The following is a 20,071-nucleotide window of genomic DNA, read 5'->3' on the forward strand; positions in this document are numbered from 1 at the left end:
GCTCCAAATGTTTTGGCTTTGTAATTTTAGTGCTGCGCAGCCTTTAGCACTAAAGGTCTCACTAATCTCCCTTCTCTGATGACTTAAGACTCACCCGAATGAGTCTACATCAGAGGTAGATTAACTGCAGCTCCCTTACTTCTGAGAATCCCTTACAAAGGTTTGAGTCTGAGAAGTTTGCTGAAAGACAGCCTCAGCCAAATGGGCAGAATAAGCATTACTCAAGGTGCAAGACAGGCTCTAATCCTCCAAGCAATAAAACAACTTGCAACCCTAAGCTGCATGCCTGACTCTACCAGAAGAGATTTAAAACCTGCTTCTCGTAAGTTGTATGTCTGGATGAATCAAGGAATGCTATTATTTTACAAGAAGCAGTAAAAGTTATGTTTTCTACCCAAAAGCCCCGAATGCAAACAGAGTATGCCAAGAACATTGTCCCTTAATCATTGTTACTCAGCTACAGGCCACAGGGCTGAGACTATTCAACTGCATGCCTACCAACTGTACTGACTCTGCCCTTTGTGCCAAATCCAGAGGTTGCAACACATGGTAAACTAATTTGCAATTCTCCTCCTCTGCGAAGTCAGTTTAATTGTTTATTCAGCAAATGCAAAAAACCACATGAGAAATGTGCTCTTTAAAAAAAACTGAACTATTTGAATGTCTGTGTTAATTTCATATGTTAAGAATCCACCCTGAAAGTGCAATAACACACCATGAAAGCTCTGCATGGCAGCCAGTATGTCTAAAGGAGTTAAAAACAGTGAGCCTTTTGACTCAAGGCGAATAGCTGTATGACTTTCCATTACTTTCTTTTTTTTTCTTTTCTGGTGGTGGTGGTGGAGGGGTGCTTTTGAGTCAGTGTTGACTCCTGGCAACTTCATGGATTAGTCCCTGCAGTTTTCTTGGCAAGATTCTAGAAGTGGGCTTGGCCTTATCTTCTTCCAAGAGCTGGAAGAGTGTCAGGCCAGATCACCCCAGCCACCTCTGTGCCTGATGCAAGATTAAAACTCATGGTCTCAACAGTTTTTGCTTGATGCTTTAACCACATCAAACTGGTGCATCAGATTTGATGGTCCATGATCATTCCCATCTTCATAACTGCTCCCTTCTTACGCAGACAACATGAACTTGAGCTCAGGGTATGATTTCATTTAAACCCCTGCCTGACAGCAAGAACTGCTTTTAAAGTCCCCAACTAGTTACGGAGGATAAACAGAAACATTATCACATAGCAAACACCTAGTATTTATTAATAAATTAGTACACCAGAAGGCAATGGTCTCTCCCCCCCACCCCCACTCAACCCACTCAAAAAAATTATGCTCTCCTTCCATCACCTCTCATCATGTTGCCACCTTGCAATATTGTCTCCTAAATAAGCATGATTGCAGATCGATTTATTCCTGGAGCACAGTAGATGCAAATATAGCAGAGGCAGGGTTTTTCACAATGCAGCATTTTTAATAAAAAGTGAAGTGGGGATGGGGAAGAATTTCAAAGACCACATGAAGGCCTTGAAATATACTTATTGGCCACATCTGTATAAAAACCCACAAAAGGACAATTTTGAAGCACATATCAATAAATCTTATAGAATGAGAAATGTGGCACCACCAGGGTTCTCCTTTACTTTCCAGAGTCCAGCTCCAGGTGCTACTCCCAAGTGATCAAGCCTGCTGAGATCCTACAGGGGCAAGGCAACATCTCTCCCTTAAGTCAAGCAAACAGAATTACATTCAGCTGCAGGCCAAGGTCTCATTGTCTGGAAGGCTGAAGAAGTTACAGTTGAAACGTTTCAACATTCTAGTTCCAGAGAAGCACAAGTCACTTATCGTTATCTGTTTGTCCACATGAAAACCATACAATAAATAGCTGTGCTAGTAAAATATCAGTGAATGTGCATCATTCAGCAGTAGTTTTTTTTAAAGTCATCTTGAGGGAAAGCAGATCTAGCTAACCATGAAAAGAGCAGAGAAGAAGAATTCAAAGTATCTGTAATGAGAGGGCAAGAAAAATCAAACTGGAATTAAAGAAAAATCCAAAAGGCTCCTGAAAAGTTAAAAGGATTAAAATGCAAGTCCAAATCCAGTAAGTAAATTATGAATGGATAATCCATAGTTTTTAAGTGGCTACAATTACAGCTTTGAATGAAAAATTAAAATGTTGTAATAGAAGAGGGGAAAACAACATCTTTTAATTCAAACCATAAACATGAGAGCAAACTACTCTCAGAAGGCAAAAAAGAAAAGAAAAAAAAGAAAACCTAAGAGGAAAATACTGGCCACGACTTCTACAAAATATCCTGCCCATGTCTTATCTTTAACATGTGCCAAGCGCATAACAAGCAGCAGCCACTGTGTAGGTGCAGGGGGCCTCTGGTGGCCCACGTCTAAAGCAGATCAGGCAGGTGGCTATAAACTGAATCCAGTAGAGTCTGGCTCGCTTCCTGGCTTTTGACACCAGCAATTTCAAAAAGCCTGTCCAGCTTGTCCTCTGCCTGTGGAATCTTCTCAATAGCATGCAGTTCTTCTGGGTTTAGAAGGTGAAGCATGTCGTCAAAGATGGGCTGCAGGTCACAAGGGTCCAGGCGCACCTGGCGCAGCACCGTGTCTTTCTTTTCTAACAAAAGAGAAGATAAATTGGCTGTTAATCACAGACTTGCAAAGAGTCAATTGCCCCAGACTGTGTTACCAGCCTTTTCAGTGCTGCTTTCTGGCTCAGATGCTGAATTCAGACTGGCCTGTTTCCATAGTCCAAGCCACAGTCTAAGACCATCAAAGGGGGACTTTGGGGACAGGTCCTGCCACAAAAACATAAATAATTAACACTAGTTTCTCCATGGCAGGATCTGCATTATGGAACAAACTGCCACCAGGTCTGAACAACAACACACCCCACCCACCTCCTTCAGCATAAAATCTTTACCCTTGTCTTTTATAGCATTTTATATATTTATTTTGATTGCTTTCAGTAGAATTATTATTTTTGTGACATTTTTGCAAGCTGCCCAGAATCAGAGAGAGAGAGTGGATCAATGGCTCTCAATTCATCACGAGACTGCCACCTCGTAAGCTCCTGTGTGCCCCAGCTGTCTAAGAGAAGAAAGCCTAAATATGGAGTAATGAAATGAGAGACTCTGGATCACTGAAGTCTCATTTCCTCTATATGCAAAAGCTGATTTTGTTTCTACTCTGCTGTTTTACTTTTGTCATAGAATAAACTGTAATCTACTATTTTACTGCATGTGCTCTGAGTCTGTTGCCCAGAGACAAAGTAGCAATACCCTACACCACTGTGATCCAAGCATAATATGACTTGACCCTCAAATTTACACAGCAGGTGAATGATGATTATGTTCACACAGTGCATGTATGGTTGCCAAATCAGCAGCAACAGCCCCCATTTTTCCTCCTAGGATAGTTTAAGACAGAAGGAACCAATTTACCGTAATAGATGAGTTGGTCTCAGAAGTCTCAGATACAACTGATTTCCTTAAATGACCTAAGTGTGATCAGTATCACTTGAAAATAAGAGCACAATGGCTAACTTAGTGCATGCAGGCACTCCTTGTTGAATAACCACTCATCCAGAACCATTCAAAATTACAATGGCACTGTTTTATTTATGACTGTTCCTTGAAGTTGCAGTCCTCATAATGTTCTCTCAGCTGGATGATCACAATTTGAACACTAAGCAACCAGCTTGGAGTTACGACAGTTGCAGCGTCCTAGTTATGTGATCACTACTGGTGATCTTTGTGATCTTCACTACTGATGTCTGACAAGCACAATCAATGGGTGAGCTAGTAGGATGTTACAAAAGGCAATGACATGACCATGGGAGATGCTGCAGTCACATGGGATTTGGCTAACAACAGCAAGTGGGACAGCTGTAATTGTCGACTACATGGTCATGTATGTCAAGTTTTGCAACTAAGCCTCTTAGTGATGGAGTTTCTGGTCCCAATTACCATTGTTAAGTGAGGACCATCTATAATACTAAACTAAGTTTTTAAATAAGGGATTGTTGAAGAAGCCATGAAACTTCAGAACAACAGAGTTGGAAGGGACCTTGGAGGTCTTCTAGTCCAACTCCCTGCCCAAGCAGGAAACCCTATACCATTTCAGACAAATGGCTGTCCAATCTCTTCTTTAAAGCCTCAAGTGATGGAGCACCCACAACTTCTGAAGCCAAGCCATTCCACTAAGTGTTCTGTCAAGAAATTTCTTCTTAGTTCTAGGTTGGTTCTCTCCTTGATTAGTTTCCACTCATTGCTTATAATCCTGCCTTTAGGTGTTTGGAGAATAGGTTGACCCTGTCTTCTTTGTGATATTGGAAGACAGCTTTCATTTTACCCCTAGTCCTTCTTTTCACCCAATTCCTGCCACTGTTCTTCATATGTTTTAGCCTCCAGTTCCCTAATCATCTTTGTTGCTCTTCTCTGCACTCTTTCTAGAGTCTCAACATATTTTTATATTGTGACCAAATATACAAAATTCTATTTCTATAAATGATACTAAGCAGACTTGGGTATCATACAGTATTAAGCCAAAATCAATTTCTAAATAATTTGCCATATGTGCAGATTAAGTTTTTGAAATACGTTTGCAGGATAAACCTGAATTCTGCATTCTTAATATGTCCCATCTTTACATCTGATTTTGAATGAAATTAAACAGTGGCCCTGGGAACTACTGAGGTTCCAGACTAGCAGATATCAGTACCTTTGGTAATAAAAGAGCCTGTTCGGCTAAGAGCAGAAGAACCGCTGGAGGTGGAATCGCAGCGAAGAAGAGGTTCGGACTCATCCACAAAGAAGCACTTGTTCTTTTCCAAGGGAGATGGTTCCACAGGGATTATGGTTGCCTCTGGCTTTGGATTTGGGCTGGGAGTAGGGCTGAGCGGTCCAGAATTTACCGGAAGAATCAACTTGTCAGCTTCAAGCTGCAACAGGAAGACATAATATGAAAAAAAATACATACAAATGTTCTGAAATACAGGTCCCTTCAGAAAAGTATGAAGATGACAACAGGATGGTTTTGCCAGCCCAAGAAATTTCTCTCTTCACTACTCCAACAGACAGGCCTGAAAACAGTAAAGCTGAATGGTTTGAAATTATGAAATTAAAATTATGGACAGACAAAGAGAAGTACTGCTCCATAGATCATGCTATAAAAATTTGAAATTAATTCCTAAAAAATGTAGTGATAAGACACTGCCTGGAAAACTTTGAAGGGAGAGTAAATAAATTCATGATTAGATAAGGAAAGACAGTGTGATGTAGTAGTTAAGTTGTTGGACTGTGGAGACCTGGTTTAAGTCTCCCTATAGCTATGGAAATCCCCTGGGTGATTCTGACTTGACATTTTCAACCCAGCCCATTTCAGATGGAAAGTAAACTAGTAAAGAAATAACAAATAAACAAGGCTGGTAGTTATGGTATCTAGTACTGGAGACAATAGGCCTCTCTTTGCCAACTCCTGAAAAACTAAATAAGTTATTGCTTTCATACCCAATTTATGGGCTCACAATAGCAAGTAGGTTGCCACAAATGAAGTAGAATGCTTTCTCCTGGACAAATAAGAGACCTTTGATCTGGATCAATAAAACGTGTCTTATGTTGTTATTTAGACTTTGACAAAGGAGCTCCTAAAGTTTTATCAACTGACTTATTTTGTGAGTTACAAGCAAGAAGATAATATATGCAGTTAAATTTAACTAAAGTCTTTACATCATCATTATTTTACTTTCACAAAATAGATGAAGGTACCTATTCTGTATTCCTGTTTATTACATTCTACAAGACTTCTATATACAAACATACACGTGGTAGGCACACACCAGAAAAGCATTCATTCTTTTTCAACTCTACACAGATAACTACAATGCAGGTACACGAGGAGAGAGTGCGATACAGGCCTTCTAATGGCCTCCCTTAAATAGACAGCTTCTTAAAGGGCAATAACCCTGCTGATTCATCCTCAGTCTTAAAGGGGCTGGTCAGCTTTAAATCTTCCTTACCCTGACAGAACTCCTGCACTAAATCTGCTGGAGAGAGGAAACAGTCCAATAGCATTTCTCTACAGCACCAGATTCTGTCTTGCATCTCTCTTTCTCTCTGGTGGAAGAAGCTGCTATGCCTCCTGAGAAGCACAGGCAGCTGTTTTGCCAGTGCTCCTAAAAGATCAGTGAGGGGCAACCTAAGCAGACTTTGGTGCTAAAGCCCAAGTCCATAAATGGGTCAAAACAACTTCCCGTTTATTATCACCATCTTCTCTTTTCTAAATTCCTTTATTTCATTTGAAAGAGAAGAAACTTCACACCAGTGAAGTCTGACAAATGCCATTTCTTATCAAAATTAAAGACAGCCTCAGATTGCTCCCTATTTTTCGGCCCTGGGAGTCCTTCCCAGACACAATGGCAAAAGCCAGGTTGAGGGAAAACCGAAAAAAAATGGTTATGTCAGCTCATATACTACACAACAAGCAAGACTGTTCTCTTGAGGCCGAGTCTCTGAATTTTATTTTTTAGAAATTAAACATTTCCCCCCTTTCTTTCAAATAGTTCATAAAGAGGGAGTAGCCAGAAATGGATTGTACTAATTAATTCCAATCCAATATCTTTACACAAAATTCTATTGATAAAATAGCTAAACAAGCCATTGCATTACAGTTTTCTGCCTATTTTTATGATTATTCACAATGCTAAGTATCTGAAACACATAGCAGGGTTCATTTGGGTTCAATTATCATTAATTAATGCCCAAGAAAAAAGAATAGCGAGTGGCTGCTTTAAAATGGCCATTTCCCATGCATGCGTTTACCTCAGCCCTCCTCCCCCCATTTTCCTAGTTTTGCACGCAATTCTGCAGAAGGAAGACACTCCTACTCTCTGAAATGGAAATGAATATGCACATGCACACAAAGAGGAAAAGAATAAGATACTTTCTAAGGAGAGGAGATGGAAGAGGCCTATCATCAGATTGCCCCAGGAGCTGATGATGATACCATTCTACACAGAAATTATTGATTATCTTTTATTTGTTTTTCTGTCTGGTTTGGTACAGCAACCACACAGGGTAGGTACAGACTTCAGTGACTATTTAGGACTGCAGAAAAAACAATTGCAATCTGCCTGCCTTCCACTGAGGACTTATATACTGCACGGGTCAGAAGGAGGGCTGAGAAAATATCTACAGACTCCTCACATCATGGACACAAACTGTTTCAACTCCTCTCCTTGGGATACAAGGCATTGCATGCCAAAACAACCACGCAAGAGTTTTTTCCTTCGTACCATCACTCTGCTGTACACCTATTTCCCATAGTATTGTCTTATGTCTAATTATATTTACCCATGTACTATGGCTGTATTACTATTATCCTTCTCATTTTTTCTACTACCTTCTCTTATTGACATCATCATCATCATCATCATCATCATCATCATTATTATTATTATTATTATTACTCTGTTGTTTTGCATGTATATTGAGAGCTTATGCATTGGAGACAAGTTCCCTGTGTGTCTAATCACACTTGGCCAAATAAAATACTGTCTACCCCACTGAAACATGTTGTTTATCTGTGTTTTTCTAATGAAACCCCTTTGCAAATTTGAAAGTGAGGAGGGGGGAGGAAATCTACAAGTCCTAAAAGCATCTGAAAAAATACTTCTTTTTTTAAAGCATTATAAGCCAACTCATGAATAACAGGAATAATAATAAAAGGACAATGGAATTCTAGTACATCACTGAAAGAGCACTCTGGAAAAACACAATCTCTGTCATTCACAAATCCACTCTCAAACAAATGTTTAATGTAATTGTTCACCAGAGTTTTGAAAGAAATATTATCTACCAAAGAATGCCATGTTTTATATACGTAGAGAGAGAAGACAGGCGTAATGAGGAACAAAATATGAGCTGCGAACGATTTGCTATTCCTGGAGCTTCAAAGGTTGCTTAGATCCAACAATCTCTTTGGAATCTTCTGTTCCTATCGGCCAAATTACTCAGTGCTATTACACCAACAATCGTCCTGTGACCCTCAGAGTAGGATGCTGATTCACCCTGTGCCTTGTTTTCAGCAGGAGGAGGGGAAAGCAAGAGAGACAAGGGTTCAGGAAAGCAAGGGAACACAAACACACACACACACAGCTTTCATCCATCTAATTCAATTCACAATTTGCACAAAGCAGCATTCATATAAGAATGTCTGAAAACTCAGATGAACTCAACAGAGCACATGCATCTCCCACATGCAAAAAGAGGAAAGCAAGAACTGATTTATTGCACAATTAACTGTTTGAACTGGGATCTTTGATAACCACATGATGTCCTTCCTTTTGGGGGTGGACTCTTGTGCACCCTTTGTTCTTGTATAAGACAATAGTAGCTTGGTTTATGAACACAAGAAAATGTGGTGAGAGAATGAACTTTAGACTGAAAGGATTCGTCTTGTTTAAAACTCTACCTATCTGCAGATGATCACAATGAGTGGTCTGGGCCAAAGGGATTTATTCTGTTTTCTTTACTTTTTGAGGAGTTCTTCATAATTGATGCATATCTACTACTTGGCCTTTCTACCATTCATTCTGGTGACAATGATACAGTGTTGTACAGCCACCTCCACTAGTCATGCCAGGGGAGATCTTGCTAAGGGAAGGACCCTCCCTTGTTTCGCTATTATATTGATGTTATTTTTGGAGAGTTCTATTTATTCTCACTGTAATTTCCCAGTGAGTATCACTATTCCAAGAACAGACCTAGCTAGATCTAGCCTTCTCTAGTCCCCATTTTACAGAAAGATCTATGTGTAGAAAGATACTCAGAGGGTCTTTGGGGAAAGGCTCTTAGATCTTTGATAGTACTAAATAGGGAGCAGGAGCATATGGAGCAGGAATGCTCCATATGCAAATTTACGTTCTCTGTCACCTATAGTAGGCATTCCCCACATCTATGGTGACTCTTTTTCTTCCTAGGTTTCTGAACCTCCCCAGATGAAAATAAATTCAACAAAAAGCAAAAAGCATTGGAAGGACATAATACTCTATCCATCTTCAAGGAGAAACTTCTTTTCAGGCTCTAGAGTTCTCCAGCTTTATTATTATTATTAATTTGCAATATGAGTCTTGGTCTAGACTCTACAGCAAGGATGTCAAACTCAAGGCCCGGGGGCCAGATCTGGCCCATGGAATGCTTAGATCTGGCCTGCAGGGCCACCCTGGAACAGAAAAGGACCAGCCTGCAATGCTTCTGCCAGCAAAACGAAGCTTGGGAAGGCTGCACACGGCCCTTCCAGGCCCCGTTTTCAGCTGCGACGGCCTCCTGCAGCCCTGTGCCAGTGAAAACAGAGCTCCATTTTCAGTGGCAGAAGGTTGCAGGAGGCCATCGTGGCCAAAATGGAGATTGGGAGCCTGTTGTTGCTGGCCAAGCGCTCAGGGCCACCACAGGTGCCCCTGACACGAGTGACATCAGGCTGGCCACGCCCACCCTGGCCCCCGAGGTCAAACAAAACCCTGATGCAGCCCTCAATGAAATCAAGTTTGATACCCCTGCTCTAGAGCAAGGAATATTGGCATGAACAGGATCAAGGCTAACCCAGTTCTTGCTGCTTTCCATCCTTTTTGCCAAAATTCAGGAAGGGCTGCATGCAATCCAGTACTCTGCTATATTAGACCCAGTTCTCTTCAATATCTTCTTAAATGACTTAGATGAGGGGATAGAATAATCAAATTTGCAGATGACAATAAACTGGCAGGAGTAGCCAATACCCCAGAAGACAAGTTCAGGATCCAAAAAGATCTTGACAGTGTTAAACAATGGGCCCTATCCAACAACATGAAATTTAATGTGGAGAAAAGCAAGAAAAACTAAAGGTAGAAGTACAGGTTAGGCGAAATCTGGCTCAAAAACAGTTAACTATGAGAGGGACTTTGGAGTCCTAGTTGACAATCACTTAAACATGAGCTAGCAGTGTGCAGCAGCAGCCAAAAAACTAATACAATCCTTGTTTGTATATACAGAGGCATAGAATCAAAATCACGGGAAGTATTAGTACTGCTTTATAAAGCATTAGTAAGGCCACACCTGAAATACTGCATCCAGTTTTGGTCACCACATTACAAAGAAGATTTTGAGACTTTGGAAAAAGTGCAAAGAAGAGCAACTAAGATGATTAAAGGCCTGGAGACTAAAACATATGAAGAACGGTTGCAGGAATTGGGTTTGGCTAGTCCAGAGAAAATAAGGACTGGGGGCGGGGACATGATAACAGTATTCCAGTATTTAAGAGGCTGCCACAAAGAGAAGGGGGGGGTGTCAATTTATTTTCCAAAGCACCATAGGGCAGGTCAATAAACAATGGATGGAAACTATTCAAGGAGAGAAGTAACCTGGAATTAAAGAGAAACTTTCTAACGGGATGACAATTAACCAGTGGAACAGCTTGCCTTCAGAAGTTCATCACTGGGCTTTTTTAAGAAGAGACTGGGCAGTTACTAGTCTGAAATGGTATAGGATCTCCTGCTTGAGCAGGGTGCTGGACTAGAAGACCTCCAAGGTCCCTTTCAGCTCTATTCTGATTCTGATTTTTCTCTTGATCAATACAACATTCTTAGCTGTGGCTACAAGTGAAGGCAAAAAAGACTTTTAAACTCAGAATCATCTGTGATCTTTTGTATTGTTGGAAGAAACTTCCATCTGGGTTCACTTCCAAGTGGGGATAAAGACACTGGAAACATGGAGGCTGCTTGGAAAGATGGTTTAATGGTGGTCAGGATCACATGGCTTGAGTTCCTGAACAGAAAAGGCTGAGTTGCTGAGCCCACCCTGGCTTTATGCTTTCTCTGAGCTTTGATCTTCCTGGGGCACAGGAAGAGTATCCTGATTGGTTGTCAGAGTCCCAGGGGGTTGGGGTCTCAGCTAGCCTTGCTGGCTGATGTAATCTTCCCAGGTGCCATGTGGTGAGTTTCCGTTGCTAGATAGGTCCTATTGTGTTGCAGATGATGGTCCCATTGACAAAGGTGGGGAGAATGAGTTTCTGTCTATGACCCATTGACAAAGGTGGGGGGAGGCTGGAAACAGCAGAGAGCTGCTTTGTCCTTAAAACATGTTTCTCCATTTCTCATCCAGGGAAATATAATATTCTGCCCTTTTTAATATTTCCTAAGATATTTCCTTTTTCTAGGAGGGGGTGGGTGTTAACTTCCTACAGTATGCTATAAACATGCAAAAAAAAAATCCCTCATCACATAACAATATAAATCAAAATTCTAAACCTAAACTGAAAACCCAGAGATAAATTCAAAAGCAATAAAGCTTTCATAATCAGCAACAATTTTATTGATAAAGAAAAACAATTCCTGCTAGCTTTGGGTTGCATCTTTCTTAAAAAGAAAAAGAAAAAGAAAAGAAAAGCTGATTGATTCGAAAGTCAGGCCCTTTTTCCCCTGGGCAGAGAAACATAGCTGCTGCAGCAATTCTGAAGTATCAAAATCTTCTTCCACCCAGAAAACAACAAACATTCTGTACAGGAAGAGTGAAGATGGGTATCAGATGAAGGCGGAGATTGAGGCAGGACAAAGGGTGGGGGTAGGGGGAAGCTGGATGAGGTCATGGAAGGCCAGAAGAGGAAGGGCAGGGACAGAAAGGATAACAGATAGTATTACTTAGAGACACTCAAAGCAATTACTCCCATTAGTACTAATAAAACCTTTCCATGAACCCACACAAACTACCTCATCTAACTGTTGTTGTCCCTTCTAGACAGTAATTTATGCTAAATCATTGCCAGCTCTTTACAAAAAGACACTTTCCCAGGACCCATAGACGCAAACAACCATTAAAAAATGTCTAATTCTGAATACCAGAGCTAATGTACAGCTGTTTCCAATAAAATACAAGAAGTTGCAATGAAGGACAATCAAGTGATCATGCATGCATTTGATGCAGTTATCATTACATTAGTTTCAACAGGAAGCAAAGGTTCCCAAAGTACCATTATCAAGAATGAAATTATGATTGCAATTTAACTAAGACAACTTCTGTCTCCCTAAAAGACTAACATAGGCGTAGACAACGTAGCAACTGCTAGCTGGTTTAGATTATAACTCATAAGGCCCTCAGTGTTGGCCCTACTGGTCACTCTGAAAGTTGAAAGTTGACTAAATAATGTAGGATAAATAATACAAAATACAATATTTTGAAAGTATGTTAAACTACTAAGGGCAGTAACAAGTATTCCAGCTCTTCCATCAAATGTCATCATCACTAATTTATAACTCAACTCAAAACAGTATGTATACAATAAGAACTAGTTTTAACTTAATCATTTAGCCAATTTAAAGAGATTTTGTTTGGAATCTGGATAATTCAAAGTTAACATATATACAGTACTCACCAGAAGACAAAAACACAGTCAATGATGATGGCTTGGAAAACTGAAATATTGCAATGAATACAATGTTCTCAAAAAAACTACTATTCGATGGCATCTGTGGGATGCAGATCAAGAGGGGCAAATGACAAAAGTAATGTCATATTAAAGCAACATAAGCATTGCCAATTACCTGTATGTGCTGTGACATTATATGCACATACAAAAGGGGTGGATCTTGCACTATGATGCAACTTTCGATGAGAGCCCATACCTCTACCTTTCATGATTGTTCAACACAAAAACTTTATTTTAGTGCCTCAGTGGTTACATTTCTGTATAGGACATAAGGGCTCCTGAATGGAGGAGGAGGGAGCCAGATAGAAAGCACAGATCAACTACTTAGATGATTAATGCCTATCCAGTATCCCGAATTGATATTACAATAACAGCTGTATCTGAATCTTCAAAATGTGTATCATGAGAGTGATAACTCAGGAAATAAAAGCAGACCTGGGAAGATACTTTTATGTGCTAAAAAGCTGGTATCAAGTTGATCTCTCAAACCATTATGCCTCTCAGTTCCAGTGGGAGAACGTTGCTACACTCATTTCATTTCATTTCATGCTGACCATTATGGATTTGATACTGTAGGTCTTTAGTCTAGTAGTCTACCAGGAGTTTTCTTATGCTTCTGATTTGTCATGGGAACAGGCTGCTTACCTGTCAACATATAAGGGAGAAGATTAAAGGGTTCTGATTTTGAACAGATTTACAGTTCTCTATGATGTCTGAATTGTGACTTATTGAAAAATAAAGGACTGGGAGCGGGGACATGATAGCAGTGTTCCAATATCTCAGGGGTTGCCACAAAGAAAAGGGAGTCAAGCTATTCTCCAAAGCACCTGAAGACAGGACAAGAAGCAATGGATGGAAACTAATCAAGGAGAGAAGCAACCTGGAACTAAGAAGAAATTTCCTGGCAGTTAAAGCAATTAACCAGTGAAACAACTTGCCTCCAGAAGTTGTGAATGCTCCAACAGTGGAAGTTTTTAAGAAGAGATTGGACAGCCATTTGTCTGAAATTATATACGGTTTCTTGTCTGAGCAGGGGATTGGATTTGAAGACCTCCAAGGTTCCTTCAAACTCTATTATTCTGTTATTCTGTTAATCCTAACACAGCCAAGTCCAACTCACTCTAAGGCTTGTTTTTGAAAGAACAGTGAAAAAGGGAATGGACTTAATGGCATGATCTTCAAGTATCCAATGAAACTTAAAATCCGAAGAATATAAAGAGAGTTTCCTAACATTTTAAAATATCTCCATTACGGGTAAAAATAGCCCAGTCTTTAAATTTACAATAAACAGGATGAGGATCACAAATATAGTCTAGAATTTTGTCTTCACCTTCACCTGAACATGTTTTTCCCAAAAAGAGGATTCTACAAAATTGCCTCTAATAACTATGCAATATATTTTGGCACAGAGGGCCATAGTAGCAGAGGAAAATGAGGTTAAGAACTGTGAGGAAGACAAACAGCAGGATCTATTAGCCCTCAGACAGAAAGAAAGCAATGAAGATTTCCAGAAGCTCTGAACATGATCCCTGTCTGTATAACAGAATCTATATAGTCTTAACTTTATGAACACTCATATTCTGAAGTCCTCATAAAAGCTACGGTAATTCTTGTGGCAGAGTATTTTTTTAAATATAATGAGCAGTTTGACATATTTTTAAAAATTTATTCTGCCACTTCTAGTAATTTCAGAATAACAGGGAGTTGCTATAACTCCTTTGACCATGAAATAATACAGAAAAAAATTGTAAATCTGGGGAATCCTGAGATCAATGATACAGATTTTGCAGTAAATATTGCAGTTTCTTCAGTTGAAAGGAATCTGATCTAGTATGTTTTATTCAGATTTAAGAAAAAAAATGGATATTCTGAAATAACTCAGTTGAATAATAAAGCTCTGATTACTGTCAAGAATAAACACATTTACTTGAACATTTTTAACTGAAATTATCATGGGGACCCACTCAGCATTTCCTTAAGACAAAAGTGTCTTTTTCTAGACTTCTGCAGCTGTCTTCCAGAGCTGCTCAGTAATTCCCAAGACATGATTGGTTTTAAGGATTGCTAACGTGAATTCTAAAATACCCATTTCCATTCAAATCTGACCTAATACAAACTCAAACTATTTTTAAAATATAATGTAACTCAGTAGCATACATGTATTTTTTAATCTTGCATAGTTAATGTTTTAAGGGTGGGGGAAATCAACTGCAACTCTTAACCGAGGAAGCAATATTCATTTTGATTTCATTAATCAAGTTTAAGCCAGGAAAATGGAGGTGAGGATACAGAATTTTGCAAGCAAAATAAGCAAACGTTCAGCTTTCCTTTATTAGCGAAATCATTAAGACAGGGTCTTTATGACTTATCTGAAGTTTTTTCCTCTGAACTGCTTACTTGTACTGCTAATGGATCTTTTACCAGATAAGGTAAAGTCCATCTTTTTCTCATGTTTTGGATTACACCCTTTTCTTTCTCATCCTCGCTTACAAATATATTTTGGGGAAAGTAGTACTGGATTTAAATAGCTTATGCCTTTTTCTTACCCATAAGAAGATAAAAATTTTTAACAGCTGCTATTTTCTCACTTACACTGAGATTACTGCCAATGATGCAGAGCTCATGATAAAGTTTTTAGAAGACTAATTCTGCTTCTACCTATACTGCAGTAGGGGTACATCTGAAAATCAGCACAATTTGTCATATCAAAGTAAAACTTGAAAGTACATGCTCCAAGAAGCAGATGTATTTTTCCATATCTATGTCATATATACTGCTTTATTTGGATCAGCCAAACTCAGCTAGTTGACCATGTCTGAACTCAGAAGCTGAAGTTACTTCTTAACTTAACTTAACTGAAATTAAGTTTGGAATGGTGAACTACCTGGGACAGTTGGCAAAACTGAGAAACCAAAACCGTATTTCAGAGAAGCAAGAATTTCCAAATATCGGTTTGAGATATTTAGTTTTCACCTTATTTGGAATGTGTCTGAGACTTTGAGGGAATGACAGAAACGGAAAGAGAATTGGATATCAAAGTCATTTTTTAAGGACTGTATTGCCATGTTTCTCTAGATCCAACTTCAACATTATCCAATGTCTACAGCTACAAATGAAGTAAATATATCCTTAAGTTGATTTTGACTCCTGGTGACTAAATCTATGCAGTTTTCTTGGTACAGCTACAGAATAGTTTACTTTCTCCTGCTGTGTTACAGCCCACTCATTTATATGGATTCCCTGATTACAGGCAACCCTTGCTTGAATGTGGTAGACAAAGCAGGAAGAAGGAAAATTCAGTTCCTACAATCTTCTTTCCTGCAGGGTTCCTTGGATCCAATGCCGTATTTTGTAGTGTATTACCTGTGTTCTAAAATATAAAAATAAAAGTGGGGGAGAAATGAAAGAGAATCATCATTGGGAAAATAATTGGGCATTCTGACCTAAATTTTAAAAATGGTGGCACAATGGGAGCCCCCTGCCACCATATTCAGCTTCAGCATCCTTCAGTATCCCATTGCCACTCTGACTAGACCAAATTAAACACTGTGGTAGTTGTTGTTGTTTTTTTGTTTTTTTGTTTGTTTTTGACAGAACCTTAAAGCACTATTTTATTTCCTAAATCCTCTCCCACCAGTCAATTATTCCCACTTCGGAAAGGTTAAGGGGCAAACTATCAACTTTCATCACTTAAAATTCCCCCTATATTTCAGTCCAGCCCAGAAAATTTTTGTAAATCGTTGGCCATGTTTCTTGACGCTCCCAAGCAGGGCAAAATGGCAACATGTGGCCCTGTCAGGTTCCTGTCTCAGCCTTTTAGACAGTGAAAGTTATATATTCTGCTGATGAGCAAGACGTGGGAAACTGCTGGATGGAAAATAAAATAAGGTCAATAAGCTATTACTTGAACTTTTGGAATAAGTATAATAGTCATTTTGCTTATCCAGAGCAGATTTATTTACAGAAGTTGTAACAAGGCTCTCTTCTGTGAATATGAATGACTCACACGCATACACATAGCAGAGTCCACAACTAAGATTTCAAAGAATTTTAGTCACTTTTATCAGCTTCCTTTCAAGATTCTTTTTCATATATATTCCTGCTTTCTAGCCTGGCGCCTTAATCAATAGACCAAACTTGTCCATTTTAATTCAATTAACTTAAAATTTTTAATCTCCCAAATTAACATTTCAGAACAAGGGACAAGGCACGGATCAGCAGATTTTTTGCGGTCAGGGGTCTGCATTTAATATTTCTTCAGAGATTCAAGACTACATCCATTGGCCAAAATACAAAACAAGCAGAACTTTGTGACAGGGTTCTTTCTGGTGTGTGCCATTCTATGAGTGTGTTTTAAAACTACGCCAGGCCACTGTTCTTGTTTATTCCCCTTAAAATGTCTGAAAACTATGGGAGAATTCTGGCAACTGTGATCATAAAAAGCTTTTAAGAACTTCAAAAGACACTGCTGGGGACCACACCTTATATTTGTTTCCAAAAAGCATTTGCATGATGAGGACAATACGCATTGTATGTCACTTATCCTTGAAAAATATTGCTAAAGAAATATTTGCAATAAATTCTGAACATCTTTACTAGACAATGAGTAGATGGAACAGGTTCCAACCAAGGGTGACTTTCTGGGGAACTAGAAGACAATGAAATCATGGAACAGAACTGTCTGTATTCTACTGAAATTATTATGATGGAGGAAAAAGAGGTTGGTAAGACCCTGAAGACAGTTTATAGTACTGTAGAGATTAGTGACCTAATTCCTCTATTTTCTAGCATAATACCCAATTAGCTTTGCTGGGAAGAGGCAAGTGTAGTTCTGTAAAAACTGTACCATTTTATAACCAATAAATGAAAACACCTCTCAAAAGGAGGGGAATTTAAAGGGCCCATCCAATCCTTTAGTACTTCTTATGAAATGTGATTATGATGAAATTATGCTATCCCACAAAATAATTTATATTTCCTTTGGCTTCTTACACTACTTTGTTAAGCAAGCAGTGTGTTGTCCAAACTTCTTTCTACACAGTATTCCAGAATGTTGTGATAGAATATGAACAAAAAATGGAATTAAGAGCATAATCCAACCAAACCTGACTATATTTAGTACTCATTTCTTTTCAAGAAATATAAATGGAGAGATTTAAGGACGTCACTGCACTGACAGCAACACGCATGTATTCCAAATATATCCATGAACAAATATTAGCTAATATAGCTAGGATTACTGCAGGATGGATTTGATTTAAATCAACTCGATTTAAATCATGATTTAAATCCCTAGTAAAATGGCTTGATTTAAATCAACTCGATTTAAATCATAATTTTTAAAGAGCAACTGTCATCTCTGTCCTGCAACATCTCCTCCTCTCACCTGCTGTTGACTCATCAACAGTCCCAATATTGCAGAATATATAGCATCATGCTACATACTAAATTCCATTTCATGATGAATAAAATAAATTTGAATGTATCTTAAATAGAAAACCATCTTTGGATAGATTTTTACTCCAAAAGCATTTTATTAAAATAAATTTGATTAAAAAAACTGATTTAAATTTTAAAAATCCATTTTTTATTTTATTTTTTAAAAAATCATCAATTTTTATCCACCCTGGATTATAGGAAGAATTCATTTTCAGGATAAGGCACCATATCTTACGAACAGCTCCAATGAAGTATTTAATGCAGAGCAGACTCACAGATAAATGTTTTGGTTCACTATGGCTAGACTTCAAGACCCAGCTGCCATTTCAGCAAATTCTGATTATAGTATTTGTGAGTCACTTCCTTTTTTTATTATTCCACAGCTGGTTTAACCTAGCAAAGAGGCTATGGAGGCATCAGAAGACTATGGGCAACCGTTTTGTTCTATTGTGAAACACTGAAATGCCTGCTATTTAGTGCTAAGCATAACCAAAAACAAACATTATTATCTGAGGGACACAAATCAGGCAATGCTGGTGTCCTGACAAACACCTGAGTATGGTAACTGTTATCATCTCTGACCTATCAATTTTTATCACAGACCTCAAATCAACTGCAAAGGAGATGAAGGGAGATTAAGCTAAAAAATACTTCTTTGCATGTATAAGAAATGTTATTTCATTTTACCATTCAGACAAAAATTGTATTTGTCAGAATTTTGTAAGCCTTTTTTTGCACATGCTGTTGGAAGAAGTACTACTGGATAACAATGCATCATATATGAGAATCCTATATTTTAGTCTTTGACTTTAATAAACTTGTTATTTACAAAAAATTCAGTAGAGCCCCGTCATATCAAAAGTTGCTCCCAATTTCCATGAATCAATCAATCTTTAGATTGTTCTTATTATTTCCAAATTTTCCATTGACATTTCTGTCTTTTATTTTAACTTAATAACCTATAGATAGGAATCCTTGACAAGTAGTGGGGGGGGGGTTATACTATATGCTGCTTATTCATTCCCACCCCAGTCTAATGGCAATATAAGAATTGCTAGGACTTCTGTTCTCTTCAAGATTAACCAAATAAGAAACTGCTGGACTATTATTGAACAAATATTCCTCAGGGGGACAGGTTTAAAACATGATTTCATTCTTCCTGGATAAACAGGGAAGTAGAATTTGCAAGCAATGCAGTAGAGAAAGCTTGCTCACTAAATTCTTAAATATCTCTTTTTTAAAGGAACAATATTATTTTCAGGCCAATTAGTACCTATAACATAATTATATGATATAATTAAGATTACATTTGATTTATATGGATCTTTAATAAGGCTTCTGGCTTAGTCCAGTTCCTCATTTTGGTCTGAAAATAAACTACAAGATTACACAATTATCTCAACTAAGAACTGCTTTTCTGAAAGTTTCTTTGTCAGGTCTTGGCTCTTCATAAATTTGAGGAAAGTATGAGACAATTTTTTTGCAACCTTGGTGACATTCAAGTTCTCTTCTAGTTCTGGTGTTTGACAGCTGCAGGGGTGGTGGCAGAGATATACTACTGAACTGTAGCAATTCAAAAGGAAGGGGTACAGTAGAACACAAGCCATAATTGACTCAACCATGATTTCAACAGTGACCTGTGTTTTTATTAATACTTCCTTTCAATAAAGTTCTATTTTTTTAAGCCAAGAAATTGTGCTGTATCTATCATTTTGAATTTCTCTTTTTTTATTTCTGTTACTTCATTTGTTTCTGCTCTTAGCATTTCTTAAAAAAAATCAGTTGAAAGGTCATATTGCTGAGTATTTAAATCAAACAAAATCAAAAACATATTATGATAATCATAGGTAACAGCACTGAATGGAGAATATTGAATGTTTCCATTAACATGGATAAATATATAAGGTTGCACGATTTCCAATTAGTTTGCAGAATTTGGACATCAAGATTATGATCAGAAGGAGGCGTTTCTCTACACATTGGGCTAGTGCTCAAAAATGGCCAGTTCTTTTTTCCTCACTGGCTGTAACATGAATAAATAGCCCAATAACACATGATGAGATATAATGAAATATTTTGTCAGGACTCATAACCCATCTGTATTTCAGTACAAAACAGTGAACTATCCATCTTTTCAACTATTAAGAATGTGATTAATGTGTCTTATTTTGGAC

At 38.3% G+C, this 20,071-nt stretch overlaps 1 protein-coding gene across 1 annotated transcript in view; it reads right to left on the reverse strand.

Annotated features, from left to right (window-relative positions):
- Positions 1–1,285: 1,285 nt before the first annotated feature.
- TNFRSF21 (TNF receptor superfamily member 21) overlaps positions 1,286–20,071 on the reverse strand; it is a 55,105-nt gene continuing 36,319 nt past the window's right edge. Inside the window, exons 5-6 of the mRNA XM_058183758.1 lie at positions 4,728–4,947; positions 1,286–2,622 (exon numbers count right to left, since the gene is read on the reverse strand). Coding sequence (XP_058039741.1) covers positions 2,393–2,622; positions 4,728–4,947 — 450 coding nt within the window. The 3' untranslated portion in view covers positions 1,286–2,392. The remainder of the gene's footprint in view (positions 2,623–4,727; positions 4,948–20,071) is intronic.

The sequence above is a fragment of the Ahaetulla prasina genome, chromosome 1 (assembly GCF_028640845.1).
Source record: "Ahaetulla prasina isolate Xishuangbanna chromosome 1, ASM2864084v1, whole genome shotgun sequence".
Taxonomy (NCBI): domain Eukaryota; kingdom Metazoa; phylum Chordata; class Lepidosauria; order Squamata; family Colubridae; genus Ahaetulla; species Ahaetulla prasina.